This window comes from Cottoperca gobio, chromosome 14, assembly GCF_900634415.1.
Source record: "Cottoperca gobio chromosome 14, fCotGob3.1, whole genome shotgun sequence".
NCBI classification, from domain to species: Eukaryota; Metazoa; Chordata; class Actinopteri; order Perciformes; family Bovichtidae; genus Cottoperca; species Cottoperca gobio.
In genome coordinates this window covers 19,972,966-20,000,369 of record NC_041368.1, presented here as the reverse complement: position 1 = coordinate 20,000,369, position 27,404 = coordinate 19,972,966, and the positions used below count along the sequence as shown (strand labels likewise).

Genomic DNA, 27,404 nt, shown 5'->3' with positions numbered 1-27,404 from the left:
GCAGAAAATAAAGGAATTTGTGTAATTAAAATAATCAGAACTTGAATACATGTGTAATTAAAAACTATGCTATTTTCATTTTGACAGTGAACAGCACAAAATTCTCACTCAACCAAAGTTGCAAGATTTGCATGTGTGTTGTGGAAACCTACTGTAACCTTTTTGTAATGTATAACTTGACAAGGGTAATTAAAAAAAAAGAATAGCAATTTGGCTTTGAGGACTTTCTGACTGGATTTACTTGAAATGCAATGCAGTGTTCTATTACAACTAGTAAAAGGGTGACATGTTTATACATGTGCATATCACTGCCACCTATGGCTGTACTATTGGAGATAAGTCTAGAGTTTGGTTGTAAACAGCAGTCCTATAGGGGAAATGATTGCTTGAGAAACGGTGTAAAACTCCCTCCCTTTTTATTCTTGATAGAAATGTAACTAGTACAGGGCGTAACTTCCTGACAGCTGAGGAGAAGGCATATTCTGTTTGTGTCTGTTGCAGCAGGATAAAAACTGTGGAGGGGAAAGTTAAGATTTATGATATGAAGGATTATGAAGAGACCATCGCTTTTCTGGGTCAGTGGGGACGTTTCCAGCAGATTGTCTTCTTCCTGCTCTGTGCCAGCATAATGCCCAATGGATTTGGTGCTTTCTCTGTTGTCTTCCTGACTGATGTCCAAAGTCACCACTGCATTGTTCCTGAGGTTAACCTGACCCAAGATTGGCGCAATGCTATCATCCCGATTGAGGTAATTCAGTTTTTGAACGCAGCTCCTGGGGGGGAAAAAGAAGAAGGTATCATGTAGTGGCTGGCCACATTCTCTTAGAGCCATAATGGTTTTTATTACAATATTTTGATTATCAAATTTGTAGCTTTGGAGGTAATGTATATTTTTTCTGCATCTGCTGTATAAAGTTCAAAGAGGCTTATAAAACGGTTGGGCTCCAGTCTAAGGTAGTCATACTTTGGACTGTAAAGGTGTGAGTATATAGCACAGATAATGTGGGGACACGGTTGTCAATGCCATATTGTTGCATCACAATTTCAACATATTTACTTAAGCAATATGGCACCATACACAGCCAAGTAGCTTAATTACAATAGCACTAATAAAGTGTGTCATTGTGACTGTGAGGTGGTGAATGGGAAACAGGAGCTGAGCAGATGCAGCAGGTACAGGCTGGATGTGGTCAGAAATCTCTCTGCTCAGGGATTCATTCCTGGCATAGACGTCAACCTCACTGACCTGGAGCAGGAGGGCTGTGTGGACGGGTGGAGCTACAGCAAAGACATCTACCAGTCTACCTTAGTCTCTGAGGTGAGGGTGTGATTCTATAGTTTAAAGGTCCACTGTGTAAAATATGGATGAATTTGAACCTAAAACATTACATTACAGGTCATTTAGCAGACACTTTTATCCAGAGCGACTTACAGTGAACTAACTACACAGTTAGTGTCCCTGTTCCTGTAGTTACTACAGAAACAGTCCCCCTGGAGCAATTTAGGGTTAAGTGCCTTGCTCAGGGGCACAATGCCCTGGTATTGAACTCACTACACCACTAGGCCATCACCACCCTACATTAAAACAATGATTACATTATCAACAGAATGTGAAGAGGTAAGAGTGTTTACGTCAAATATCTATGTATCTATGTATTGTGTTGCAGAGATATCTACTGAATTCAGCAGTTTAACTGACAGTTCCCGCCCGTCCTGTCGAGGAGGTGATAGTCTTTGTGTTGCTGCCGTTACACAGGTTAGACCGCTGTTTCTCCCGGTACTGCGGCTGCACGGCGCAGAGGAGGAAACAAAAACACAAGACATTCTCGCGTCTTCTCCGACCAGACCCAAGCCAACATACAAACTATCAAAACATAACGTTACACGGACCGTACAGCCCCCAGTGCCACAGTAAACACACAGATATCTGATCCCCATATGAAGATTATAAAATAGCAGTTATTTAGACTCTCAGAGTGTCAGCAGTCTTGTCTAATGAACTGACTGACTTACACAAGAGTGAAGACAAACACAGTAAATATATCAACACTAGAAGAGAGAGAGACTGTGTGTCCATCTTGAACACTGTGTCTCGCGCTGCTCTGTTTCCACCACGTTAAACTCGCCCGCATGATCTAAATCCACGACACCGGCATCCTCCTCAATAAACTCCTCTTCTTGAAAGTGCAACGAGTCTATTGACAACTCACTGTCACTGGATTCTGTCGAAATCCGAAAGATCCGAGCCAGAGTCCGACATCGCTACATCTGCTGCACTGTCTGTGTATTCAACTGCGGGACTGTGTTCTACTTGTGACGTCAGAACACGGCGTCGGGTGTTTCCGGTAGCAGCAATGTAAACATCGGTGGTCGACATACTAAATCGTGATTTATTAAATACTGTGATCATTGTGTCATAAATAACACATACTTTTACACCACAAATAGCATTTACTATCATCAGTAGAAATTCATGTTTATCATTTCGTAGGCCCTTTAAGAACTGATGATTTTTTATGATTGAATTTAGATTGTGTTGTCCCAGTAGTAGGTGAAATACTGCCCTCTAGTTAGCAGGTGGCTCAGAACTACACATTGAACATTTGAGCCGTAATATAGTGGTTGCCATAGTTATAGTAACTGAACTATAATTACTCGTTCCCTGATCTGGAGAAGGTTGGTCGTTTTTTATCTCGTCACGTCTCGACTATTACAACAACCTGTACTTGTGTCTCCATCGTCTTCAACTCATTCACAATGCTGCAAAGAATTTTTTTAAAGAATGTGACCATGTTACAACAATTTGACATTTTTTACCCTTGTCCTTTATAGTTGATTTTAAAATACTTTTTCATCACTTTGGTTTGGCACCTCCTTAAAGTATATCTCCGAGCTCCTGTCCCCTTAGGACCAAACGCACCACCCAAAATCAAGCAGAACCGTGTTATTTGTTCCAAAGTCAAGGATAAAAATGACAAGTGATTGTGCCTTTGCTGTTATTTTTCTCTGTTCATGCATTGGATACTCCAGTTCGACCTGGTGTGCAGGGATCAGTGGAAGCAGCCGTTTACTGCCACAGTTTACTTCCTGGGATTTGTTGTTGGATCTTTCTTCTCAGGACAGCTCTCAGACAGGTACTGAGAACACTCTTAAAATCTTTTAATTATTCCTGGAGCCTTTCCTTGCTCTACTTTTGCCAAAAGAAAAAATGGCAGATTTGGAAATGACCAGTTCAAAAATGTTTTACCTTGATCTTATTTACTCTTATTTAATTGTTTGACTTCTCATTCTAGGTTTGGAAGAAAGCTTGTTTTCTTTGCCACCATGGCAGTTCAGACAGTTTTTACCTTTGTTCAAATATTTTCACCTTCTTGGACGGTGTTCTCCATTCTCCACTTCATCAGCGGTTTGGGACAGATCTCCAACTATGTATCTACTTTTGTGCTGGGTAAATGTGAACATATTATATTTGATACAGTCTGTGATATGGAATAATATACGTATATTGTGTTTACTGTACATGTCTTGTATCATTATTGAACAATAATATCTTCACATATTACCTGTACTATTGTCTTCTATTGTCATACATGTCTTTCTCTTTCTCTTTATGTGCAGGCACTGAGATCTTAACTGGCAACGTACGGGTCCTGTTCTCATCCCTGGGTGTGTGTCTGGGTTTTGCCATTGGCTACATGGTTCTGCCTCTCTTTGCTTACTTTTTAAGGGACTGGAAATCTCTCGTGATTGCCATCTCTCTGCCTGGCCTGCTCTACATCCCTCTCTGGAGGTAGGTTGTACTGATAACAAGAACATTTTCATGGGCTGGATTGCGTTGACAGCAGTTTAAGCAAGTTAGTCTTCCTCCAAAGCGAGGCACCTCCACAGGACTCACCATTAGACATGGTTGTAAGCCCTCTTCAAGTCCACAAGACACATGTAGATTGGATGGGCAGATGTGCAATGTGAGGAGGTGAGGCCAACTATATCTATAGCCCAGTGCACCCAGGTACCAATCAAGGCCAGGGAGCTAAACTGAACGGGGAGGTCCGGGCAGTAAGTCGGGAGAGGCCAGCGGGACGGGGCTGGAGGCCAGCGAAGAGGGCAGGTCCGCTCTGGAGGCAGGGCTGGAGGCCAACGGAGCTGCTCAGGAGGCCGGGCTGGAGGTGAACAGAGCTGCTCATGTGGCCGGGCTGGAGGCCGGCGGAGTCGCACAGGGAGTAGGGTCTTGAGAGGCGAGGGGAGCACAGGGGTCTCGAGAGGCGAGGGTAGTACAGGGACTGGGGTCACGAGAGGCGAGGGGAGCACTGTGGTCAGCGGGAGCTGAGGTCTGCAGAGGTTCGGCAGCTGCGAGAACTGAAGTCTGCAGCTAAAATTCCGGCGGCTTGAACCTCTGGTTACTCAGAGGACCTCCCAGTGCCTGGCGAGTACCCAGGAATGGGTCAGGAGCAGGAAGTGGGGTCTGTTGCGGCCCGGCAGCAGGAACGGGGGTCTGTTTCGGCCCTGCAGCAGGAACGGGAGTCCGTCGTGGCTCGGCAGCAGGTGACGGGATCTCTCGCAGCCCGGAGGTTGGCTGAGGACAAGGTGGGCGATGTGGGAGATTCATAAAGTCTTGAAGCCACTCAGGCAAAAGATTCTTTAGCCCGGGTCTCCTAGCCATTTCCTCTTTAGACAACCCTAAAGCAGCCTGTTGAGTCCACGAACAGGGGGCTCTTCTCCATTCACCATGGAGACACATCAGGGTGTATGAGAGATCATATAGTTCATTGTCCAAAATATCTGCTGGGTCTCCTGGTCAGTTCGTTCTGTCACAGTTCAGGACAGGGGAGGACCCAAATGCAGCACGCCAATTGATTTGAACAAAAAGAGAGCTTTATTTAATAAAGCTTAAAAAATACAAAAACAAGAAAACAAGTAAAACTGAAAAAAACCCAAACCAGGTAAGACACGAGGAACCACGAACTAAGCACAAGTAATGCACATGGCAACATGAGTGTAATATGAAAGACAAACTGACAAGGAACACTGGGAGTTTACCTTACGATGCCCTATTAATGTCCTGATTTTGCTTTTGTCTGGAAACCAAAACAATTATTTGGCTCTTATATAAAATATATAAATATCCTAACTTGCATTGACCGCCTTTGTGATCGCTGTGATTCAGCCTAAAGCTTTCTGTTTCTCTGTTGAATGCTGAGGCAGGTTCATCCCAGAGTCGCCTCGGTGGCTGCTCTCTCAGGGAAGAGTGGAGGAGGCTGAGGCCATCGTGAGAGAGGCTGCTAAGAGGAACAGAGTTGAGGCTCCACTGGTCATCTTTGAAGATTACAGAGCACATGTAAGTCTGCCTTGACTTAAATCATGCAGTGTCAGACACAAGAGCTGAAGTGTCCCAGTACAATTCATCCCGTGGGGAACGTGAATAAATGTCTCATGACAATTCTTCCAGCAGTTGTTGAGTAATCTAATTCAGGACCAAAGTGGCGGACCGACCAGATAACACACACCAACCTGATGGTGAGACTCAGATTTTATATCTTGCAGGATGATAAGACAAATACAGAACCCAAGGAACTCCCCAATGTCTTCAACCTGTTGAGGACAAGAAACATCAGAAACACAACCGTCATTCTGAGCCTGGTTTGGTGAGTATCCAGTCTGAGCCTTTCAGTCATCCAACACGTCAACAAAAAAACATTAGATTCTGGCTTTATTAACAATTGCTCATTTACAGCACTGTTATTATACAGTTGTATCCTTCTTTAGTTTACGTTATCTGTCTTGATGGCAGTAAAGAGTGTATATAAGTCCCAAGTCTAATGGTCTTGGTGTGCTACTGTACGATATGCTGTTTCTACGATTTCCATCTAAACATATCTGTTGTTTGTGTCTCTGTATTCCAAGGTTCACTCTGACTACTGGCTACTTTGGTCTTTCCCTGAACACATCCCGACTTCATGCTAACCCCTATATCAGCTGCTTCATCTCAGCAGCTGTAGAGGTACCAGCTTACATTTCCAGCTGGCTGGCACTTCAATACCTTACACGCCGACTGTCCGTCATCTGTATCCTGCTCCTTGGTGGAGTGTCGCTGCTTTTAATTACACTAGTACCTCAAAGTAAGCAGTGTCATGATGTGGTGCATCGCTGTACTGTAATATTTCCATACCAAAACCTTTGCATTCTCTGAGAAACATTTGCGTTTTGCGGAGAAAGATAAAAATAAATAAAAAGAGGTCAATGGACTTCCGGGCTGCTAAATACTTTCTGCAGACGTGCTGCAACGGATTGATGCTTAAAATCTAATGTATTTCAATCAAACCCTGGTTAAAGCATGAGAGTCAGTAGCCACACACTAGTCACTCATTGATCTGCACTGATCAATGAGTGAATGTGGATGATTATTATAGTTTCTGCTAGCCACAGCTGCTTTATAGTATGAAAAGCTCATGAAATCCCTAGAGCTTCTGAGTGCAGCGGAACTGACTAGAGTGTAGTGCCGTTACGCACGGCCATACACAGTGTTTACCTTATTAGTAAATGGCCTGAAACACCCGTCTGCTACAACATAATCATACAGCCCTTTACACACATTTGACTGATTATTACTATTATTACTGTTTATAACGGGATATTCTGCTTTTTTCTGAAAAACGTCCGGTTAGGGCAAATCTTTTCTAGCTTTCTTTTTTAGCAAAAGTAGCATCTGATGTTTTGTCCTTGCAACACATAGCAGTGCAATCGCTGTTGTATAACATTAATTACTAAAAGCTATGTGACCATGTGAGGTACATTAGAAATATTGCTAAAATAGCGTCAGTCCGATATACTCATATAAATCTATCTCTTTATTTTTTATTTCTATCGCTACTAAAGGCCTAGTAACGGATGTACAATCATACTCAATCTGTTTTTGTGTGCAGATTTGTGGGGATGTGTGTTCATGTTGTGACAGGCTGAATCATATTTTGAAAACTTCACTTCATTTTAAAGATGCATCAAGTAAAATCTGACTCAACCCACCCCACTGTGCCCTATATATTTTTTCCCAACCTTTTGATAAAAAATAAATTTAAAAAATGCTTTTGAGTTTCTTAATCAAAGCTGCATGAAGTGAAATCAGAGATAAACACATCTAAACACACAGTAAAATGCATTTAATAATCCACAGAGTAGATCATTCAGGGACAGGCTTTCTTTCCGTTCCATTCTGTTGTCAGACAAACTATTTCTTATGTTTCAGCTTTATCAGAACTGTCTGTTGCCCTGGAGATGCTGGGTAAATTTGGTATTACCACCTGTTCATCACTGATGTATGTGTACACAGCAGAGCTTTACCCGACAGTGCTCAGGAACACAGCGACAGGGGTATGCTCTACTGCTTCCAGAATAGGCAGCTGCATTGCTCCTTTTTTGTTACAGCTGAGTGAGTAAACTGGTCTTATAATGACTTAATAATAATAGTTACTAACATTTGTTTAACGTGGATTTATCTTCACAATTGACATTTCAACAACTTTATATTTGGATACATTCACATACTGTAAATGTTTACAGTGCACATACGCAGGACCCAGGGCTTCCATCGTCCTAATTTCCCCTTCTCCTTGTATAGGTCAATATTATAAGTATCTGCCTTATATTACACTGGGGACTCTGGCTGCTGGTTCGGCCTTCGCTGCTCTCTTCCTGCCAGAGACTTTTGGACAACCTCTACCTCAAACTATTCAACAGATGCATAAGAGAGAAAGGTGGGTAACTTAAAGAATACATCCATACATCCATCCATCCATCTATCCATCGTCTACCGCTTATCCGGGGTCGGGTCGCGGGGGTAGCAGCAGTAGTTCTAAGGAACCCCAAATTCCCTTCTCCGGGCCACATCCGCCAGCTCCAACTGGGGGATCCTGAGGCGTTCCCAGGCCAGTGAGGAGCTATAATCTCTCCACCGAGTCCTGGGTCTTCCCCGGGGTCTCTTCCAAGCTGGACGTGCCTGGCCGCCTCCCTAAGGAGTTGGCATCCTTACTAGATGCCTGAAGCACCTCAACTGGCTCCTTTCAATGCAAAGGAGCAGCGGCTCTACTCTGAGTCTCTCAGGGATGGCTGAGCTTCTCACCCTATCTCCAAGAGAGACACCAGCCACCCGTCTGAGAAAACCCATTTTGGCCGCTTGTACCCGTGATCTCGTTCGAGAGCTTTGCCTTCTGACTCAGCTCTCTTTTCGTCACAACGGTGCGGTAAAGCGATTGTAATACCGCCCCCTCTGCTCCGATTCTCCGGCCACTCTCTCGCTCCATCGTGCCCTCACTCGCGAACAAGACCCCAAGGTACTTGAACTCCTTCACTTGGGATAAGGGCTCATTCCCTACCCGGAGTAGGGCTCATTCCCTAATGAGTAGGCAATCCAGCGGTTTCCTGCTGAGAGCCATGGCCCCAGATTTTGAGGTGCTGATCCTCATCCCAACCGCTTCAAACTCGGCTGCAAACTGATCCAGTGACTGCTGAAAGTCACAGACTGATGAGCCCATCAGGACCACATCATTTGCCAAGAGCAGCGATGAGATCCTCAGGCCACCGAACTGCAACCCCTCTCCTCCATGACTACGCCTCGATATCCTGTCCATGAACATTACAAACAGGATTGGTGATTAAGCGCAGCCCTGGCGGAGGCCAACATTCACTGGGAACGAGTCCGACTTACTGCAGAGTATCCGGACATAACTCTCGTTTAACATAACCCCTATCCAGGAGTACGGTTCCATAGCCAAGACTGTGCATAGAGGTAAGCCCCACCAGATCCAACTGGTAGCGCTCCACCTCCCGCACTAGTTCCGGCTCCTTCCCCCACAGAGAGGTGTTGTTCCACGTCCCCAGAGCCAGCCTCTGCTGCCCGGATCTGGTTCGTCGAGGTCCCTGACCATCACTGCCAGCCGTGTGACAGCGCACCCGACCGCAGCGGTTCTTCCTGTGAGTAGTGGGCCCACAAGATGGATGGATGGGAGGCACCACGTAGCTTCTTCGGGCTGTGCCGACCGGGCTCCGTGGCAAACCCGGCCACCAGGCGCTCGCTGTCGGGCCCTCCCTCTGGGCTTGGCTCCAGACGGGGTCCCCGGGCTTCCTCCGGGCAGGGTCTCTCCTTCTCTTTCCCTTTTTTTGATGAGGTCGTTTTGAAACATTCTTAATCTGGCCCCTCGCCTGAGAATAATTTGCCTTGGGAGACCCTACCAGGAGCACAAGGCTCCAGACAATACAGCTCTCAGCTTCATAGGGACACACAAACCTCTCCACCACAGTAAGGTGATGGTTCCCGGAGAGGTACATCTTCTAAAAACTACTTCTGTCAATATTATAATATACAAAAGAACACTGAATATAATATAATATAATACACAACCAAGTTATTGTTCCCAAACCACCACAGAACTAGCCGTTACTGGATGGACAAGATAATAGCAAAAGAAAAATGGCGTAGTATTCTTTAATATAACCAACAAAACCCCTCCTCATCCTCAGAGAAGGTGATGACGGTGGCATCAGTCTTTGTAGTGAACACACATGTGCACATATGACAATGAAGTTGGTAGAAAGGAAATAATATAAAAAATTGCAGCTTTTTTAGTTTTCCTGTTTGCTGAAAAACAAATAATGGTTTCTTTATTTGCATTTGATCCCAACAGCATGAAGTGCCCATGCATCACAAGAAAAGAACATTCAATACCTGGGGTGCTTTTGGAAAGTCGACTCTGATTATGTGTTTATGTGTGAGTAATGTCTAAATGATGGCTTACATTAATATTGTACTATTAATTGTATATCATTCCTACTGTTTACTGTGCTTAATATTCAACATTTCTAACAGAGAATTTCAATCAGTTCAAGTGGATTTAATGACATTACATGATCTTTTTTTAAGTAGTAAAATTAAAATAATTAAAACTTGACTAATACATTTTGGAGTTCATTTTTTTTGTGCATGATCTCTGTGTTTGGCGGAGGTAAACAACCGCAAGGCGATAATTCTAGTTTGACGCTGTTGCAGAAAAAACATAACTCCGATATTTTAAGGCACACATATTGTTCTGATAACCGTCAAGTTGCTTGTTTCTGTTGAAGTCACATACTTTCACAAATCCAGTGACATAAATAACAATAATTCTAGTTATTCCTGTAAAATGAACAGAGACATGATGGTGGTCCAGTTTTTTGCATCAAGTCAGATATTAGTGCTGCTCCTTGTTCAAGGGACAACTGGAGACTTCTTTTCAGCAGCGTTTTCCTTTTCTTCAGTGTGTGTGAGTGTATAAGGTGTCTTCTGACAACATCTAGAGGAAAAGAAACACTGATTCAGTTACAGTAAGGATTCACAGATACAGAACAGTGCTGTCAAGGTCTGTTTTTAAATGTACTGTTAGTGAACTGCCACTATGTCTAAAGCATCTATTGAGTGCAATATGTTTGTATTTTTCAATCAAACTAAATTTGATTGCACTATAATTAAAACGATATCTGTTTAGAGGAACCGTCTTCTGGGGGAATTTTCTGGAGAAAGTAAAGAAGTGTAACTGCAACCCCAGATGCCGCCAAATCCTGAACTGAATACCCCTCCGCTCACTCCTCCTTTTCACGACGAGCCGGCAAGTGGAAAACAGTGGTAATGCCGTGGTATCCTCCAGGTCCTTCGCCTCACTCTCAGAGGCCATCCTTACCATAACACTACTTTAGGAGCAATGAAATTCAGGCGGCAGCTGCAGTTACCGCAGTTTAACAAGTGTGTCGGAGAACTACGGTGGAAGGTAACGTAAAAATGCGAAAAGCCGTCTCTCGTGCTAGTGTTTGGTTTGTCCGTTCTGAGCTACTGTAGAAACGTAGCAGTTCAACGTAACGGACTCAGTAGATAAGAAGGGCTCATTCTAAGTTTCAGGTGATTATTCACTAATGAAAACATAGTTATGAATATTATATTTTATAAATATATATTTTCTACTTCTGCTAATAGATCCCCCTGAATACTACACAGTGGCCCTTTAAGTTATTCATTTGAAATCTGGCCTCTGTGCATTTGTTTTGTCATGCATTACATTTATTTATTTGGCAGACACTTATGTCCAAAGCTATGTCCACATATATGTATGATGTACAACATGATGTGGGGTTAAATAAAGTGTGAAAATAAAAACAGGATATTGTGATTGACTAAAATACAAATAAAACTTCTAAAAGTAAAATTTAAAAAAAGATTACAATTCTTATAGAATACATGGGCCAAACCAGTCTTTCTCAAAGAGTGGTTTGCGACCGCTAGTGGTCCGTGAGGATATTGGTAAAATGTCCCATTTTAAATGAATACATTATAATTTTAAAGTGTTTCTCAAACTGTTTAAAAAGGACTAGTATATACTATAGCAGGGGTGGCCAACCCGCGGCTCTCGAGCCGCATGCGGCTCTTTGACAGTTTCATGCGGCTCTTCACTTCATATCGAATTTTATTTGTGAGTGTGTGTATGTGTGCTGTCAGTATGAGAGCATGACAGCGCGTCTAATTTTGATGTGGCCTAAGAGCCAATCACAAAAATGCCTGTGATGCAGTGAACCAATCACCTTCGAGGGGGGAAAAAACCTATCGTTGAGTAAACACTATCTGACCATCTGAGTTCAATGCTAAAATGGCAGGGAAAAAATGCACAGCTAAGAGAAAATATGAAGACGAACATCGGACGTTTTTAGCAGAGTGGGAGAGTTCATATTTTTTTATCGAACGCAATTGTAAGCCATTTTGCCTTATATGCCAGACGTCATTAGCGCATTTCAAGGCTTCAAATCTTCAGCGCCATTTCACCTCACTCCATGCTAACACCGACCAGGAATTCCCAAAAGGTACTGAACTTCGCAAGCACAATTTAAACACCTTGAAAAGTCAGGCAGAAAAGCAGACACAGTTTTTCAAAAAAATAACGAAGCACTCGGAGGCCGTAACGCTTGCATCATATCAAGTTGCTTGGAACATAGCACGAGCTAAAAAGCCATACAATGAAGGGGAGTTTGTTAAAAAATGCCTCAGTGACGTGGTTGAAATCTTGTCTCCCGAAAACAAACAACTGAAACAAGCGGTATCAGACGTCCAACTGTCCCGCCACACTGTTGAACACAGAATATCGGACATTAGCGCCACCATTGAAGCGCAGTTACACTCTGATCTTCAAACATGCGAGTATTTCAGTGTGGCATTGGATGAGTCTTGTAACATACAAGACAAGCCTCAGCTGGCAATATTTGTACGATCGGTGTCAAATGATTGTGTTATAAAAGAAGAACTCCTTGATATTGTGCCATTAAAAGACAGAACCCGTGGCATCGATGTTAAAGAAACAATGATAAATGTATTTGTGAAAGCAAATGTGCCCAAACAGAAACTAACTGCAATAGCCATGGATGGAGCGCCATCTATGGTCAGATCTGTGAACGGACTTGTGGGGCTGTGCAAAGCTGACAACACATTTCCCGAGTTTTGGAATTTCCACTGCATCATTCACCGGGAGCAACTTGTGTCTAAATCACTAAATTTAGACCACGTCATGAAGCCTGTGATGGAAATCGTAAATTACATCCGCACGCATGCGCTTAACCACAGGCAATTTAAAAATCTCATCGCTGAACTCGACCAAGGGCTTCCAGGAGACCTGCCGCTGCACTGCACTGTGAGGTGGCTTTCTAAAGGCAAAGTGCTGTCTCGCTTCTTTGAGCTTTAGGATGCTGTGAAACTGTTCATGGAAGTGAAGGACAAGGATTATCCCGAGCTCTCAGACCCCAAATGGATTATGGATCTGGCCTTTTTGGTCGACATGATGTGTCATCTGGACAGACTGAACCTGGGTCTGCAGGGAAAGATAAAAATGCTGCCTGGCCTAGTGCAAAGTGTGTTTGCGTTTGTTAACAAACTGAAACTGTTTAAGACTCACCTTCAAAATGGAGAATTAGCGCATTTTCCCTCTCTGCTAAAAGCAAGCGGACAAGTCACCGGTGCCACCCTGAGAAAGCAAACAGCCCGATATGCAACATTGGTTGAAACCCTGCATGGAAACTTTGCGACCCGGTTCCATGATCTACAGCTGAAAAGGTCACAGATTACGTTCCTCGTCGACCCTTTTAATGCGGAGACGGACTGTTTGAAAGCCCCGCTAGTCACGGACAAGGCGGCGGCCGAGTTGGAGATGATCGAACTTTCTGAGGAAGACCGACTGAAACCTGTTCTGAGGGAAGGGACCCTTGAGTTCTAGAAAACTGTGGCAATTGAAAAATATCCCAATGTTAAACGGGCTGCGCTCAAGATACTATCAATGTTTGAGTCAACATACGTCTGTGAGTCGGTGTTTTCTACCCTGAAACACGTTAAATCAAAGCATCGCTCTGTTCTGACTGACACACATGTGAAAGAATTGCTTCGAGTGACCACAACAGAATACAAGCCAGATTTGAGGAGGCTTGTTCGAGGCAAGGAATGTGATAAGTCCCACTAATTTAAAGAACATATGTTAGGAAGATAAAAAACATTTTCTTTTCTTTTTTTACTGAGAGTTTGTGTGTGAGAGTGCACGCAATGTTCATTGTTTATAATAACTGTTCAATTTCTGTCAATATTATGGTGTGTGACATTTTCAATAAATCTGTCTGAACAGAGCTATGTGTGTGAGGGTGTGTGTCTTTGGGAGGGAGGGTGTGTGTGTGTGTGTAGTTTTAGATTTTAATTTTGACTGAGAGAGAGGGGAGGAAGAGAGTGAGGGAGCACAGAGAAAGGCTGAGAACAAAAGAGAGAAGGGGGGGGGTGCGCATCTGTGACTGTGTGTATGATGTGGCTCTTTGCCGTAACATAGTAACATTTTTGGCTCTTAACCTCTGACTGGTTGGCCACCCCTGTACTAGAGTGTAGCATAGATTTGGCGTAGCTACGTATGTTAATTTTACGATCTTACGATCAACTGACAAGATGGATCGATGGCTGTAGACAGGGTCAGTTAAAAGAAAATTAAATCAAAAATCTGAAGGGACGGTGACGGTGCATCGTCCTGATGCAGGTGATTCAGCAGCTACAAGTGGTTCTGTGCGTGTTACTGAGTCCCAGGAGAGCGGTTCGCCGTCCAACTACCACCCGGCTGAAAGCTGTGAAACTCGGCTTGAACGCGGAAAATCCAGCGCTAAAGTGAAGAGAAAATATCACAGCTACATCAAATCTTGATTTTTTTGGACTGGAGATGAAGAGGATCCTAATCCACACTGTTTTGCGCTACGAGTCGTTGTCGAACGAGGCTGTGAAACCCGCCATGCTCAAGGGACATTTTGAGAGTAAACACAAGGATTACTTTGGGAAACCTTTAGGATTCTTTGAGAGAACGTGATGAATTTAAGAAACATATGACGAAGGCGCCCCTCACAGTTTGCATTTTGCATATCTCTCAGTAGCAAACGATCTTGCTGTGTGTAAGTTGCTGTACGGACATAAACTCAGTAATAAATGTAGTCTACGTTTCATATGATGTGTAAAATCTATCAGCATTCACAGTTTAAATCGCATATCGCTTGTAGAATCCGTAGTTGTATTTGGATTGTTGATTTAATGTGTGAACGAGCAATATAAAGCTCATTATTAGGCTGTCATTTGTAATATATTGTTGGAGTGGTAAGCAGGCCTATTGATTTTGGATATTTGGGGAGTTAGGTGGTCTGTGAGTGTTTCTTTATTGGTCCTTGGTCTGAAAAAGTTTGAGAAACACTGGTCTAGACTATTCTACTTTTTATTTTATTATTTATAAAAACAAAACATTATAATACTTTATGACACTAGAAAATGAAACAAACTTACTGACACTAATCTTAAATCAACATAAAAATTTAGAACTGTACAAAAATGTATATTAATGACCAATCCAAATCTATGATTTTGCTGGTCTCTGGGAGACTTCGTGACAGGGAAGGTGTAGTCTTACCCAGGGAAGTGTTGCATGTGAGTGATGGTGTCAGGGAGAGGCATTCCATAGCTCTCAGGCAGCAGGAGACTCAGCAACCCTGACAGAGTTGTAAGGCTTCCCATGAGGATGTAAGGCAGTGCGATGGAATAGCTTCCTGTGGCAACACATCAAAGGAGGAGACGGTGAAAAACTACCCTGGCCAGAGCAATTAAAAACAACAAAAAATACAAAAGGTGGAGAGACTTTAAGTACTTCGATGTGGCTGCAGTTTAAATCCAATCCACTAAATCTTAAAAGAAACTTCTAAATCTGAAGTGAAAGCGTTGGGACTGGTTTATCTGATTGGGTTGCTAATCAATCCTGCTTTTATGGACTTGTTCTAGTGACTTTTGTTCTTGTTTTGTTTCTGTAGAGGCACCAGCTTCTTGTTACCCCCTTGTTTATAACAGTGTTGTCAGTTGGTAAAGAAACAGCTTTTCTTAACAGTGCATCCAAGTAATCCCATTCACTTCAACGCATGGGAAAATGTAACTAGTGTCAACTCGGATATGAAATTAACTGTCTGAGAGCATCCTTACTTAAGTAAATGAAGTATGGGGCAATGATGCTGCCTATTCTGGAGGCCATGGAGCAGGTGCCCAATGCCGTGTTCCTCAATACGGTCGGGTAGAGTTCTGCTGTGTATGCGTACACAATAGCAAACGCTGTCGTCACTGCAAACTTCCCCATCATCTCGAGTGTTATGGAGACATAAATCATGTCTAGAGGGGATAAAGCATTAAATTATTAGAGGTTAAATGTAAGATAAACATCTAAAACAAATTATCTTCTAAAGTTAAAGGGTATATCTGCAAGGCTTTATTAATCTAGTGGTGAAACGTTGCTATTTGATGTATCATACTTGCTGGTATGAGCTGTATGAAGAGTAGAAACAGTCCTCCCATGAAGAGGGTTGAGAAAAGGCTCAGTCGTCTGGAGCACCAGCGAAACATAACCCATGATAAAGCGTAGGCTGGTATCTCTACCATAGCCGACAGGAAGCAGTTGAAGTAAGCGTTACCGTGAAGGTTCGCCGTGTTCAGGGAAAGAGCAAAGTAACCGATGGTCACAGTGTTCCTGTGGGGATAATTGTTATGCATAAATATTAATCTAGAGGAGGTTTTTATCGCATGTATCTAGTCAGAAACCCAATGCAAATCATTTTAGGCATTTTAGGGTCATTACAGGTAAGAAAAAAAGGAGCTGGAAACTTGATTATATTCTGAGAGAAAACTCAGAACTTCCGAGATCAAAGTCCTACATTCACGTTACAAAAAACTACGATATTCTCCAAGATTGAGGTGAAAGTGTGTGTTGTTTTTTTTTAGTGCACTCCTTTGTTGATGGTCAAAGTTAGTTAGTTAGAGCTAAAAGGAGAGTGAACATTGGACTCACATTCATCTTGAAAGCTTATGTTGCTACTTAACTGCTGCATGTGTGAATCGGCTTTAAAGGTGATCGTACTGCATATGATTGTTGTGTATGCAGCTTGTCTCTACTGGCCCCAACTGGACAAAAAAAGTAATGTTTAAGAAATGTAACCGCATACTGTATATGTCCATCAGAGCAGTTTGATAAAACAAAACCTTGAGTTGTGATAACCGACATTAGTTCAGACAAACTGGCTTTGGCTTTTGCATCTTTGTTTGGCTGTAAAAAGTTAGAAAGTCCTTCAACTGTAGACATAACTCCATGCAGCTTGGAGCTAATCCAGCTGTTCACATGATTAAGTCACAACTTATTTTTCTGAGACTATATGGAAGTGTTTCTAAATCAAACTGAATCCGTTTTCTGATTGGATCGGAAGTGAGCACAGGAACAATACAGGCATGCTGTGCAGTTATGAAACCTGATTTGGATCTTAGTTGCAGGCTTCACAGCACCTGACAGGTCATTATTTGTTGTTAGTGAAATGGGCCGACATGGGGTCGAGGTGATGCATGAACATGCTGAAACTGTGCACGTATGTGTGTTCAGAACAGCGTGTGTTCCGTACATGTCTACGTGTGTGTGCTCAAGTGTGTATATTTGTGCATGCAGGGTCACTGTACTGAATGTGGAGGTCAGCTGGGACAGCAGGGACTCACCAGACCAGCCACAGCGTGACAGAGATCCAGCGGATGTTTCGAGAATGAAGCAGGTCACAGATGTTGTGGGGCTTCCTCTTCTCACATTGAAGTTCTTGCTGTGGGGCGACAGAGCCCGTGGAACAACAAACACATCTTTCCATCAGAGAGACGCTTGTGAATGCACGGCCACTTGCTGAGGGAACACATGCATGTGCACGTGTTCACACATGTAGTACCCAAACGCCAGGATCAGGATTAAAGGAGGCAAAAGTTCAATGTGCGGTGAAGAAATCTTGTAATTAGTAAAAGAGGTAAAGCGAACACGTCATTTTTGCAAAACATTTCTTCAACATCATTGACCTAATTATGACGACAGTTTAGTTGTGAGTAATACATACACCTTTACAAGGAGATAAAAATAAAATCTTTGTTGTGGTTATATAGATTTCTGCAAATTATTGTTGGGAGTAACGGAGGGTTAATCTTGGAGAAATCTGTTGGAATTAAACACTTATATCACATTGGTCAGTGATCCATAAAAGGTGCTCTAAACCTTAAAAGTAAATGTGTCAAGAGAAAGAATAAAGCTTTGAGCTTTCCTTTAGCTTTGAGTACGGCACGCATTTGCCGTGGCGTCGTTTCGATAAGCTTCAGCAATGTCACAACATTTATTTCCGTCCAGAGTTGCATTCAATTTCCACCAAGATCTTGTATTGATGATGAGAGAGAGGCACAAGGCATGATGGGTGCTTCACTTCATCCGCCTCTCTTCTTACCCTGATGCGCCCGTCACTCTGGAACAGGGTGAATCTGGACCTTCTTCTTGCTCCAGAGTCCAATCTTTATCCTCTCTAGCAAATTGAAGCCCTTTTTTCCATTTAGCCTCAGTGATCAGTGGTTTTCTTATGGCTACACAGCTGTTTAGTCCCAATCCCTTGACTTCCCTTCACATTGTTTGTGTGGACATATTCTTACTTTCACTATTAAACATAGCCGTGAGTTCTACTGTTGATTTCTTACGATATGATTCCACCAAACGTTTAAGTGATCTCCGATCACCATCATTCAAGAGTTTCTTCCGATCACATTTCTTCCGATCACATTTCTCCCCTCGAAGACGATGGTTCACCACGATCCTTCCAGGTTTTAATAATGCGTTGGACAGTTCTTAACCCGATTTTAGTAGTTTCATCTGGTTAGTTTTCTTTGCTTGATGCAGGCCAATAATGTGACCCTTCTGAAACTGATTCACATCTTTTCCACGACCACAGGATCTGTCTTCCCACATGGTTGTTTAAGAAATGAGAAGCGACTCACCGCATCAGCTCGGGTTAAATAACTTGTTGCCAGCAGAAACAATCCCTGCAGTAATTATCCAATGGAAGGCTCTCACTGATTTGCTTAGTTAAATCCAGGTGGTGACTTTTGTTTTGGACGGGCAGTGTATAAGGGTAAATATGGAGAGAAGCACTGACATTCAAACGGGTGTGTGTATATGGGGATGATGTATAGTGTCTTGAAATCAGTCTTTTTGTTTTATATTATTTATTTATTTTATACATTTTTATGTAAGGTTTCAAGTTTAAAGGTTGGTTTTTTTACTTGTTTTTCCACATTTATATAGTGACAGATATATATTTGAGTTGAGCATCGTCTGTATTTTCATAGAGCAGGAGCGCTGTAAGATCTGGCCAGTTTCAAGAGGGGGCGAGTAACATTTACGCTTAAGTCATATTTTACAAGAAATACTGACAAAAAGAGGCTAGTTTGTCTGGCTAAAAAAGTGTTAAAAGGAATTTAACAGGGATTTAACTCCCCCAATAAATTTTAACTATAGCGTACACTTACATCTGATTACTACAAGAGTCAGGAAAATGCGCAGAACATTTCTAAGCATTTACCCGAGCCACTTTTTCAGTGAGCTCTCACCTGCAAGGGACTAAAGATGACCGGCGGAGGCTCAATTTTGTTCCTCTTAGCAGCATCTCTCACGATGGCCTCAGCCTCCTCCACTCTACCCTGAGAGAGCAGCCACCGAGGAGACTCTGGGATGTACCTGCCTCACAGCAGAGAGAGAGAGGGAGAGAGAGATGTTTAATCCCGTGGGACAGAGGAAAACATACTGTACAGTAAAGTTACTATTGAGGCTTTTCTTTCACCTTATTCCGAGTCCTTAAAATGCTCAAATGACCATCCATTAAAAGTAAAACAGACCTAACAAAGCCTTAATGCAAGTGGAATAGCCTGATGCTGTTGAAAGATTTACAGATTCTAATTTTAAAATGCAATATGCCAATAATTTTAAAAATAAAGTAGTGAAAGATCTTCATCACAAGTTTTCAACCAACGGTGCAAAGCCCAAATATCCACATTGTGTTTAAAGTATGACTTTAACAATCAGTTATCAAAATAGATGCAGATGATTTGATTATGTCGATCAGCTATGTGATCATTCAACAAATTATTTCAGCTCTAAAACAGTGCAAAATAATCTATCTCGATAGCTATTTTTGCAGGAATGATGTTGATCGATTGATTGACCTGCCAGAATCTATCTACTGAAAGCACTGCCACCAGGTACTTTATACACCTCAGCATTGCAGGAAAGAGATTGTTGTGGAATATTCTTCTATATTATAATGAAGTTCTCGGTGAGATATCAGTTGGATACACAAAACACATCCTTGCACACATAGCAGTTTTCTGCTGAAGGACGATTTGCATAGTAACAGAAGAACATAAAAGTACATGAACATATAATAATTGCTATCACAAGATACACCCACACACACAAACAAACACACCTACCTACCACCAGAGAGGCACATAAAATAAGCCAGGTAGGGTGAGGCCGAGTAGAAGCATCCTCCAGTCTCTGACAAAGTAAGCAAACAGTGGCAGCAGCATGTAGCCCGCACCAAAGAAAAGACTCACACCCGCGGTGGAGAAAATCGTCCGAACACGTGGGGCCAATATCTCTGTCCCTTAGCATGAGAGAAAAGGGGGGGATTCAAAACACAAAGGAATGAATTCACACAGTATTTTGCATTATAATGAACTAATTAGCTACTAAATACATCAGAAAATCAATTAATAGAGGCAAAGAAAAATACCTAGCACAAACGCAGACACATAATTAGAGATTTGTCCCAACCCGACAACAAAGAACACAGCGCAAAACACGGGCCATGATGGAGAGAAGACCTGGATGAATGTGAACACTGTCTGGACTGCCATGGTAACAAACAACACTATTTTTCTCCCATACCTGAAAATGATACAAAGCAAAGGTAAATGTTTCTATGCTTTCTTCAACGCCACCAGACTCCTTTGACAAAAATAGTCATTTTGCCCCTCACAGAACACGGGAGTTGCTGGTCTGCCGCTGCCTCGATCGGTTAGTTTATTTGTGTTATTGTGTGGATTTGGTGTTTTGAAGGGTTAGTTTGGATTCACCAAAGTCACACAATAACAAAAACAAACTGACCGATCGAGGCAGCGGCAGACCAGCAATTCCCATGTTGTGAGAGGTAAAATTACTGTTTTTTCAATGGTGTCTGGTGGCTTTGTAAAGAGCATCAGTCGAATGGCAATGTAAAGTCATGAAAATGTACTACATATAGAGTACACTTTTTTTTTCAGCTTTGCTCCTGTGCCAGTACACGTGCTGGTTTCTCCAAAACTAGCAGCGTGCCGACCGCCATCTGTCCATAGATAAGTACCCTATACAACCCCTATTAAAGAACGTGAACGATCCTTTTAACTTCATTTCCAGCAGTAGACAGCTTTTCCCCCCAAAAAACCTCTACTAAACCTATTATACACTACATGCAGACAGAGTTGGCGACTAGCTGCTGAAGAAAAGTTTTTCAGGAGTTACTCTGCAAGACCCTTTCCCATGACTTCAGATGTGAGCACGCCCACAACATGAGTGTAGTCCGGGAATATGTTTTGCTGCTGCTTGATATTTTCCTGACACATCACATTAGTGCATCTCTTTCTCCATTTAAGGTACAATCAGACTAAGAGCATAAAGATCTGATATTGGGATTTTTCTCGCAGTTCTACATTGACTTCTACTGAAAACTATATATAAAAATAACAATTGCTGGGGTGTTGAGTTGGTTGAGTCTGAACACAAAAGCTTAACATTTAAATAATTAAAAGGTCTATGCATTAATAGGACTTTTGACTTGGCACGGAAATGTGCAAAGTGATGTACATTTTGCAAACACTAAAGTGAACCCTTTATCAATGACCTGTCAGAAAGCTGTCCCGAAATGAAGGAGCCAGTGAGAACACCACAGAAGAAGATAGAAGAAGTCAACGGGTTTTTCCAGCGGTCATCACACACCAGGTCCCACTGCAAACACATACGTTTGCACATGTAAATCAGAGTACACAAAAAGTATCATAATTTAACAAGAAACAAAACACAGTTGTGTGTGTGTGTGTGTGTGTGTGTGTGTGTGTGTGTGTGTGTGTGTTTGTATGCATATTATATCCTATATGGAAAAGAGAACTATAACTAATCATAAAAATGATTATAGTTATATCAAAATATACTATCTTTGCAGAATTTGAAATGTTAATTCATTAATGGCCTGATCTGGTGTTGTTTCACTGGAAGGAGTCTTCATTGTTATGTTCAAACATTTATTTAATGAGGGTGGACAAAATATTAGAAATACCTGTAAAAAAAAAAAAAAAAATCTCTTGATGGTTGATATCTGGGTGGATGAATAATAATTTCGTGTGTAGATGTTCAAAATATCTCGATGAAATGTAGTTTTTGCAGTCAAGGATAATCATAGTGAGTCATTAAAACTCTCCCTCCTCACTCAAATAATATCTGACAGGCATATGATAGATACGTAGCCTATATATAATGAAATATATGTGTATTCATTGACCCAGTCGATCATGTTAAAAGAAGCACATCATACTTCTGTAGACGGTAACTAGCAATATAAACTCCTGCTCCGTCATCAGCAGCTGCAGCCCCCTCTCGCTTTAGTAGCTACGCAGAAAGACAAACCTCAGATATGATGGTAGAAATGTACACGCTGTGGTCGTACTCCCACCCATCCAAGCAGCTTTCTGTTCTCACATTAGACAGGTTTACATCAACGCCGGGCAAAAAGCCTCTGTCCGAGAAACTCAGCACATCTTCAAGTTTGTATCTGGAGCATTTGCTGGGCAGCAACGCGCCGCTGTGTCCGTCCTTCTCCAGCGGGATGCTGCTGTTCCTCCATGCGGAGGTGATGTTGACGTTCGCGGGAATGAGGCAGCGGTGGTGCGGCGTGTCGGCTAGGAAGACGATGGACATGCCGGCGAAACCGTTAGGGATTATGCTCAGGCAGAGTAGGAAAAACACCTGCTGCTGGAAAAGTCCCCATTCCCCGAGGAAGGCGGTTGCAGCTTCATAGTCGGTCATGTTGTTTGTGGTTGCTGTTGCGCACAATATTGAAAGCAGAAACGAATGGAGGATTTTGGACTGGGTCTTTCTTAAGCAGTGGTTTTGTTTCAGCCACTAAACCATCCCACCCACCACCCGCTGTATTCAATTTTGGCTACAGTTATACAATTAACCAATCTTGAAAGATGAAATGGGCAGTACAGTTCCTTAATACAAGGCCAGTACCACAGTCAAAACAGGCCTTCACTGTTCAACACATGTCAGCTTGTACTCTTGTATCAGCTGGATGTGCTAGTGACACAGCATTCTTGTATCTCTATATGTGTCAGTTTGTAGTCTTGTATCGGCTGTATCAGTCACCCACTTGATGACTATATAGTCTAATTGTATTCTCTGTTCGTTGAACTTCACTGCAGACTACTTCACACTCTGTTGTTTGTTGTTCCATTCTTGCAAGAATAAAGAGCTCACTTCTTTAACTAAAGATCTTTATCTTTATTTCAGTATAATAGATTCACTTCTCACCACCCTTTGGTTTAGTTTGTATTGGCTGAATTCCACGATTCTCAGATACACTCTGCACCCTTTTTTCTCTGATAGCAACTGACGATAGCAAAAAGGGTGCAGAGTGTATCTGAGAATCGTGGAATTCAGCCAATACAAACTAAACCAAAGGGTGGTGAGAAGTGAATCTATTATACTGAAATAAAGATAAAGATCTTTAGTTAAAGAAGTGAGCTCTTTATTCTTGCAATAATGGAACAACAAACAACAGAGTCTGAATAAAAAGCACTGTATTAACTCCTTTAAAGTCTCCTGTCTTCTTTCCAAGAATAGCAGATACGTGTGTCAGGTGTGTGACAGGAAAGAGAAATAATATTGATCTCTGCCATCTTTACCTCAACAGCTGAAATGATAAAATAACTTCAATGGGAAACAGTTTCTCCATTAACCCACCAGCAGCTCACTAATTGATACGTTTTATTTTGTTTGTTTAATCTGTACAAAAGCCAAAAGATAAAAATGAGAAGAGGTAAGAGTGGTGATGTTATGTCAAAGACGTCTATGTGTTGTGTTGCAGAGATATCTACTAGGTAGTATGCTAACTGACTAGCTGCGCTCCGTCCAGTCTTGTAATACCACTTGTTCCTCTAGAGGTGACAGTGAGTCACTGTAGCATCAGTGTGCCCTCAGTACAGAGAGAAGAAGTACAGGAGGCTGTTTCAACACTGTGCAATCGAGAAATACCTAGCCCATGATTTAATGTAAATATTAGATTAGATCACGGCCTATAAAATACAGCATAGTCTTTGTTAATATAACATACTTATTAAGATTTTATTGGTAAACATTTCTGCATTTAAAATGTATATTTTAATGGTTAAAACACTACACATATTTACAGTAACTTAGAGTAAATAGACCCTTTTTTTGTTTGTTTCAACATGAAAACATAATAAATAAACTATTGACCTTGTGTCTTTCCACAAACTTCACAAATATTATTAGTGGAAGCAACATATCAGATCCCCTACATTTTCCCCTGAATTCCAAATCCAAATTAAATAAAACTGATCAAATTTCGTTTTTTTGGCCTCATATGAACTGGTATGAGATAGTTTTTTTAGTCATACAAAATGAAACTAATGAGTGGCCTTAGGCTTTGAAGCTCCAGCTGATCCAGAGAGATCAGCCAGCAAAGACAAACAGACAGCAAATATAGATTTCCAAATGCCTTACCTGCAAGAATCAGACAAAAGATCTGCACACTGTATTAAAAGCTCCCAGCAATTGTAACTAACAGGGATCTACTAATGCCTGACGAAGATCTCTGTTAGATCAGAACGTTAACATTGCTGTCAGCTTTTGATGAAGTGTGCAGATCTTTTGTCTGCTTCTTTCCTTGGTTTGATCTCTTGTATATTGTCTTGTACTGTCGTATTCTCCATATGCTCATCTTATGTTTGTCCTACTTACAGCGATTAGGACCAGAGTACACTCTGGTCATGTCAGCTTGTACTCTTGTATCAGCTGGATGTGCGTAGTGACACAGCCGATTGTATTCTTGTATCTCTATATGTGTCAGTTTGTAGTCTTGTATCGGCTGTATCAGTCACCCACTTGATGACTATATAGTCTAATTGTATTCTCTGTTCGTTGAACTTCACTGCAGACTACTTCACACTCTGTTGTTTGTTGTTCCAATATTGCAAGAATAAAGAGCTCCCTTCTTTAACTAAAGTATCTTTATTTCAGTATAATAGATTAACTTCTCACCACCCTTTGGTTTAGTTTGTATTGGCTGAATTCCACGATTCTCAAATACACTGCACCCTTTTTTCTCTGATAGCAACTGTCCTTGGACAGTTGCTATCAGATATCAGATACTTGTGTCACGTGTGTGACAGGAAAGAGAAATTATATTGATCTCTGCCATCTTTACCTCAACAGCTGAAATGATAAAATAACTTCAATGGGAAACAGTTTCTCCATTAACCCACCAGCAGCTCACTAATTGATACGTTTTATTTTGTTTGTTTAATCTGTACAAAAGCCAAAAGATAAAAATGAGAAGAGGTAAGAGTGGTGATGTTATGTCAAAGACGTCTATGTGTTGTGTTGCAGAGATATCTACTAGGTAGCATGCTAACTGACTAGCTGCGCTCCGTCCAGTCTTGTAATACCACTTGTTCCTCTAGAGGTGACAGTGAGTCACTGTAGCATCAGTGTGCCCTCAGTACAGAGAGAAGAAGTACAGGAGGCTGTTTCGCCTAGCCTTCAGTTAGCAGTTAGCTCGAGTTCAGCCGCAGCATGGGGGAACTGCAGACTCCCTGTTGCCGCTGTTACACAGCCGCCCGCTGTGGTTGCCGGCACTGGGGTCTTGTTCTGGCTGAGCTCAAGTTTCGGAGGCGCCTGCTGAGTGCCGGCTCGGCCGACCTCTGTCCTCCCTCGGTGGGCTGCTCTCCTGGCTGCGCTGCCACCGGAAGGATGAGACAAATATACGGTCGTTTTCCAGTTTGTGCCACCTTTGATTTAGTGTGTTTTCTTGCCCACTAACTGACTGACAGGTATTACAAAGGAGTAAAAAGCAATACACAATATATACATTAGAATACAATAAATATGCCAAACTACTACAACTAAAACATTACAGATCATATGGACCCAGTTTAGAGGTGAAAACTGTCCCCAATTTCTTTGGAGCAGGTGGCTCGGAAATGATACGTTGCACCTTTTAAAGCCTTTTACTATGTAAAGCATGACCAGTGTTCTCTGAGTCAGACTATTATAATGTGAAGTTGATAGCAAGCTGTGAAAGCCCAAGTTAATGATTATACAGGCTGGTTTCCTACTTTGTTGTGAAACTGAGGGATGTGCTGTCATTAATTGCTTTATAACTTCAGAGATAACAAACAAATGTATTGTACAAATAAATATGTATTTCATGCACAGCGATTGGTCCGTGCACTATGTGGATGATGTTATATCATCATAGTGACGGCGTGTAGAAAGAAACAGTTTTTGTGTCGGGTTGTTTTGGTGTCCTGTGCTCTGTAGCGCCTACCAGAGGGTAAAAGTTGGAACAAGTTGTGTCCAGGGAGTGATGGGTATGCAGGGATGGTTCCTGCATGTTTCCTGACTTTTGACCCTTTACTTCAATTAATTAGTGTAAAGGTTAGATAAACATCTCCACTGGAAGACCTGAGGTCAGTCCCTTGTATGGGTAAGCACTTGCTTTGCTACAGTGCTGCTGAAACCCATTCTGATGTCATGTGATTATCATAATAAATCATTTAAGCTTATTATGAACTTGTGGAAACCTGTTCTTTCTACAGTGACTAACTTACTCCAATATTAGTAGCATGTGAGCGTATGGCTTTACATCTGGCAACTAGTTCTTTGCATGCTCTTGTGAGAGTGTGTGTGTGGGGGGGAGATGAACAAAAACCCGTCTCACTGGTGCACACCTTCACTCACTGGGGGTTTCCACAGAATCCCAAACAAACTGGCAGCTAAGAAAAGGTTCCAAACATCTGGCTCTAACAGCATAAAAGGAGAATGTAGCCTACCTAAATATGTTCCATATATTTTTGCACTTTATCCAATATGTCTATCCTGTGCAATAAATATGGACCGTGTTTGGCCCTCGACGTATGTGGCCCTCTCTGTGATTGTGTGATTGAGTTTGACACCCCTGCTCTACTGGTTGCTTTGCGCAGTTTCTCCTCTGCTGTTTTGCGAAGGGCAGGGCTCCGCCCCCTACACACACACACACACACACACACACACACGGTCAGAGACTGAGCAGAGAAAAGGAGAGGGGAGAACTAAAACAAAATCCGCTGCTAAATGTTTTACTTTAAAATGACACAGTATAATTATGTATTACTTGTTAATCATGTTAATAATTGTCTGCGAGCCATATCGCATCATCGAAAGAGCCATAGGTTTCTGACCCCTGCTCTAGACTATTGATGAGTCCTTTATGAAAAACATTATGCGTCTACACTGATCAAAGATGATTACTTAATCTGGTGATGCATTAATGTTTAATGATCGTTATGTGAGGAAACTAAATATCAAAGACTTGCAAAACATTTCTGATTGTCTCCCTGAAAGGTAGTTCATGCAAGTACTCATTAAACTGATTAAGGAGAGACACTACAGGTGTAAATCTCCATTATACGTCCCCAGTTGATTACTTACATTAGGACAAATATGTTTAGTTTTCTGAGATGTTGTGTTTAAATATGCGTATGAGACATTATCATATGTGCTAATGTGCATACCTTTCTGGAACAGAATTGTAACATTGGATGACGCCAGGTTCAATACTTGTTTTATTTTGTTGACATATTATTTTTCAGATGGAATTTTACTCCTTAAATAAAAAGAGATACTCTCATTAGCCATAAAGAA

The 27,404-nt window shown here is 41.9% G+C and overlaps 2 protein-coding genes across 2 annotated transcripts; one reads left to right on the top strand and one right to left on the bottom strand.

Moving 5' to 3' along the window:
• The first annotated feature begins 541 nt into the window (after positions 1–541).
• LOC115018838 (solute carrier family 22 member 5-like) lies at positions 542–9,744 on the top strand. Its single transcript, XM_029448061.1, has 11 exons — positions 542–748; positions 1,136–1,318; positions 3,031–3,134; positions 3,294–3,448; positions 3,619–3,790; positions 5,203–5,335; positions 5,542–5,642; positions 5,902–6,116; positions 7,241–7,423; positions 7,613–7,748; positions 9,675–9,744. Exons 1-11 carry the CDS (start codon positions 542–544, stop codon positions 9,742–9,744), a joined length of 1,659 nt encoding a protein of 552 aa, XP_029303921.1.
• Positions 9,108–22,635, bottom strand: LOC115018837 (solute carrier family 22 member 5-like). Its single transcript, XM_029448060.1, has 10 exons — positions 22,104–22,635; positions 21,325–21,428; positions 20,179–20,333; positions 19,878–20,049; positions 18,995–19,121; positions 17,084–17,181; positions 15,859–16,073; positions 15,536–15,718; positions 14,976–15,111; positions 9,108–10,319 (listed from the first exon to the last, which is right to left on the bottom strand). The coding sequence occupies exons 1-10, from the start codon at positions 22,500–22,502 to the stop codon at positions 10,235–10,237; spliced, it is 1,674 nt and encodes a 557-aa protein (XP_029303920.1). The 5' UTR covers positions 22,503–22,635; the 3' UTR covers positions 9,108–10,234.
• Between the last annotated feature and the right edge of the window lie 4,769 nt (positions 22,636–27,404).

Bases quoted from the DNA above. Each gene is read 5' to 3' on its own strand.
- LOC115018837 (XM_029448060.1), bottom strand. From the start codon at position 22,502: ATGACCGACTATGAAGCTGCAACCGCCTTCCTCGGGGAATGGGGACTT. The intron at 19,122-19,877 runs GTAGGTAGGTGT...GCTGTGAGGCAG, and splicing joins TTTTATGTGCCTCTCTGGTG to GTACATCCCAGAGTCTCCTC. The intron at 10,320-14,975 runs GTAAGACTACAC...CTTTTCCTCTAG, and splicing joins CACATGCAACACTTCCCTGG to ATGTTGTCAGAAGACACCTT.
- LOC115018838 (XM_029448061.1), top strand. From the start codon at position 542: ATGAAGGATTATGAAGAGACCATCGCTTTTCTGGGTCAGTGGGGACGT. The intron at 3,135-3,293 runs GTACTGAGAACA...TTCTCATTCTAG, and splicing joins TCAGGACAGCTCTCAGACAG to GTTTGGAAGAAAGCTTGTTT. The intron at 3,449-3,618 runs GTAAATGTGAAC...CTTTATGTGCAG, and splicing joins TGTATCTACTTTTGTGCTGG to GCACTGAGATCTTAACTGGC.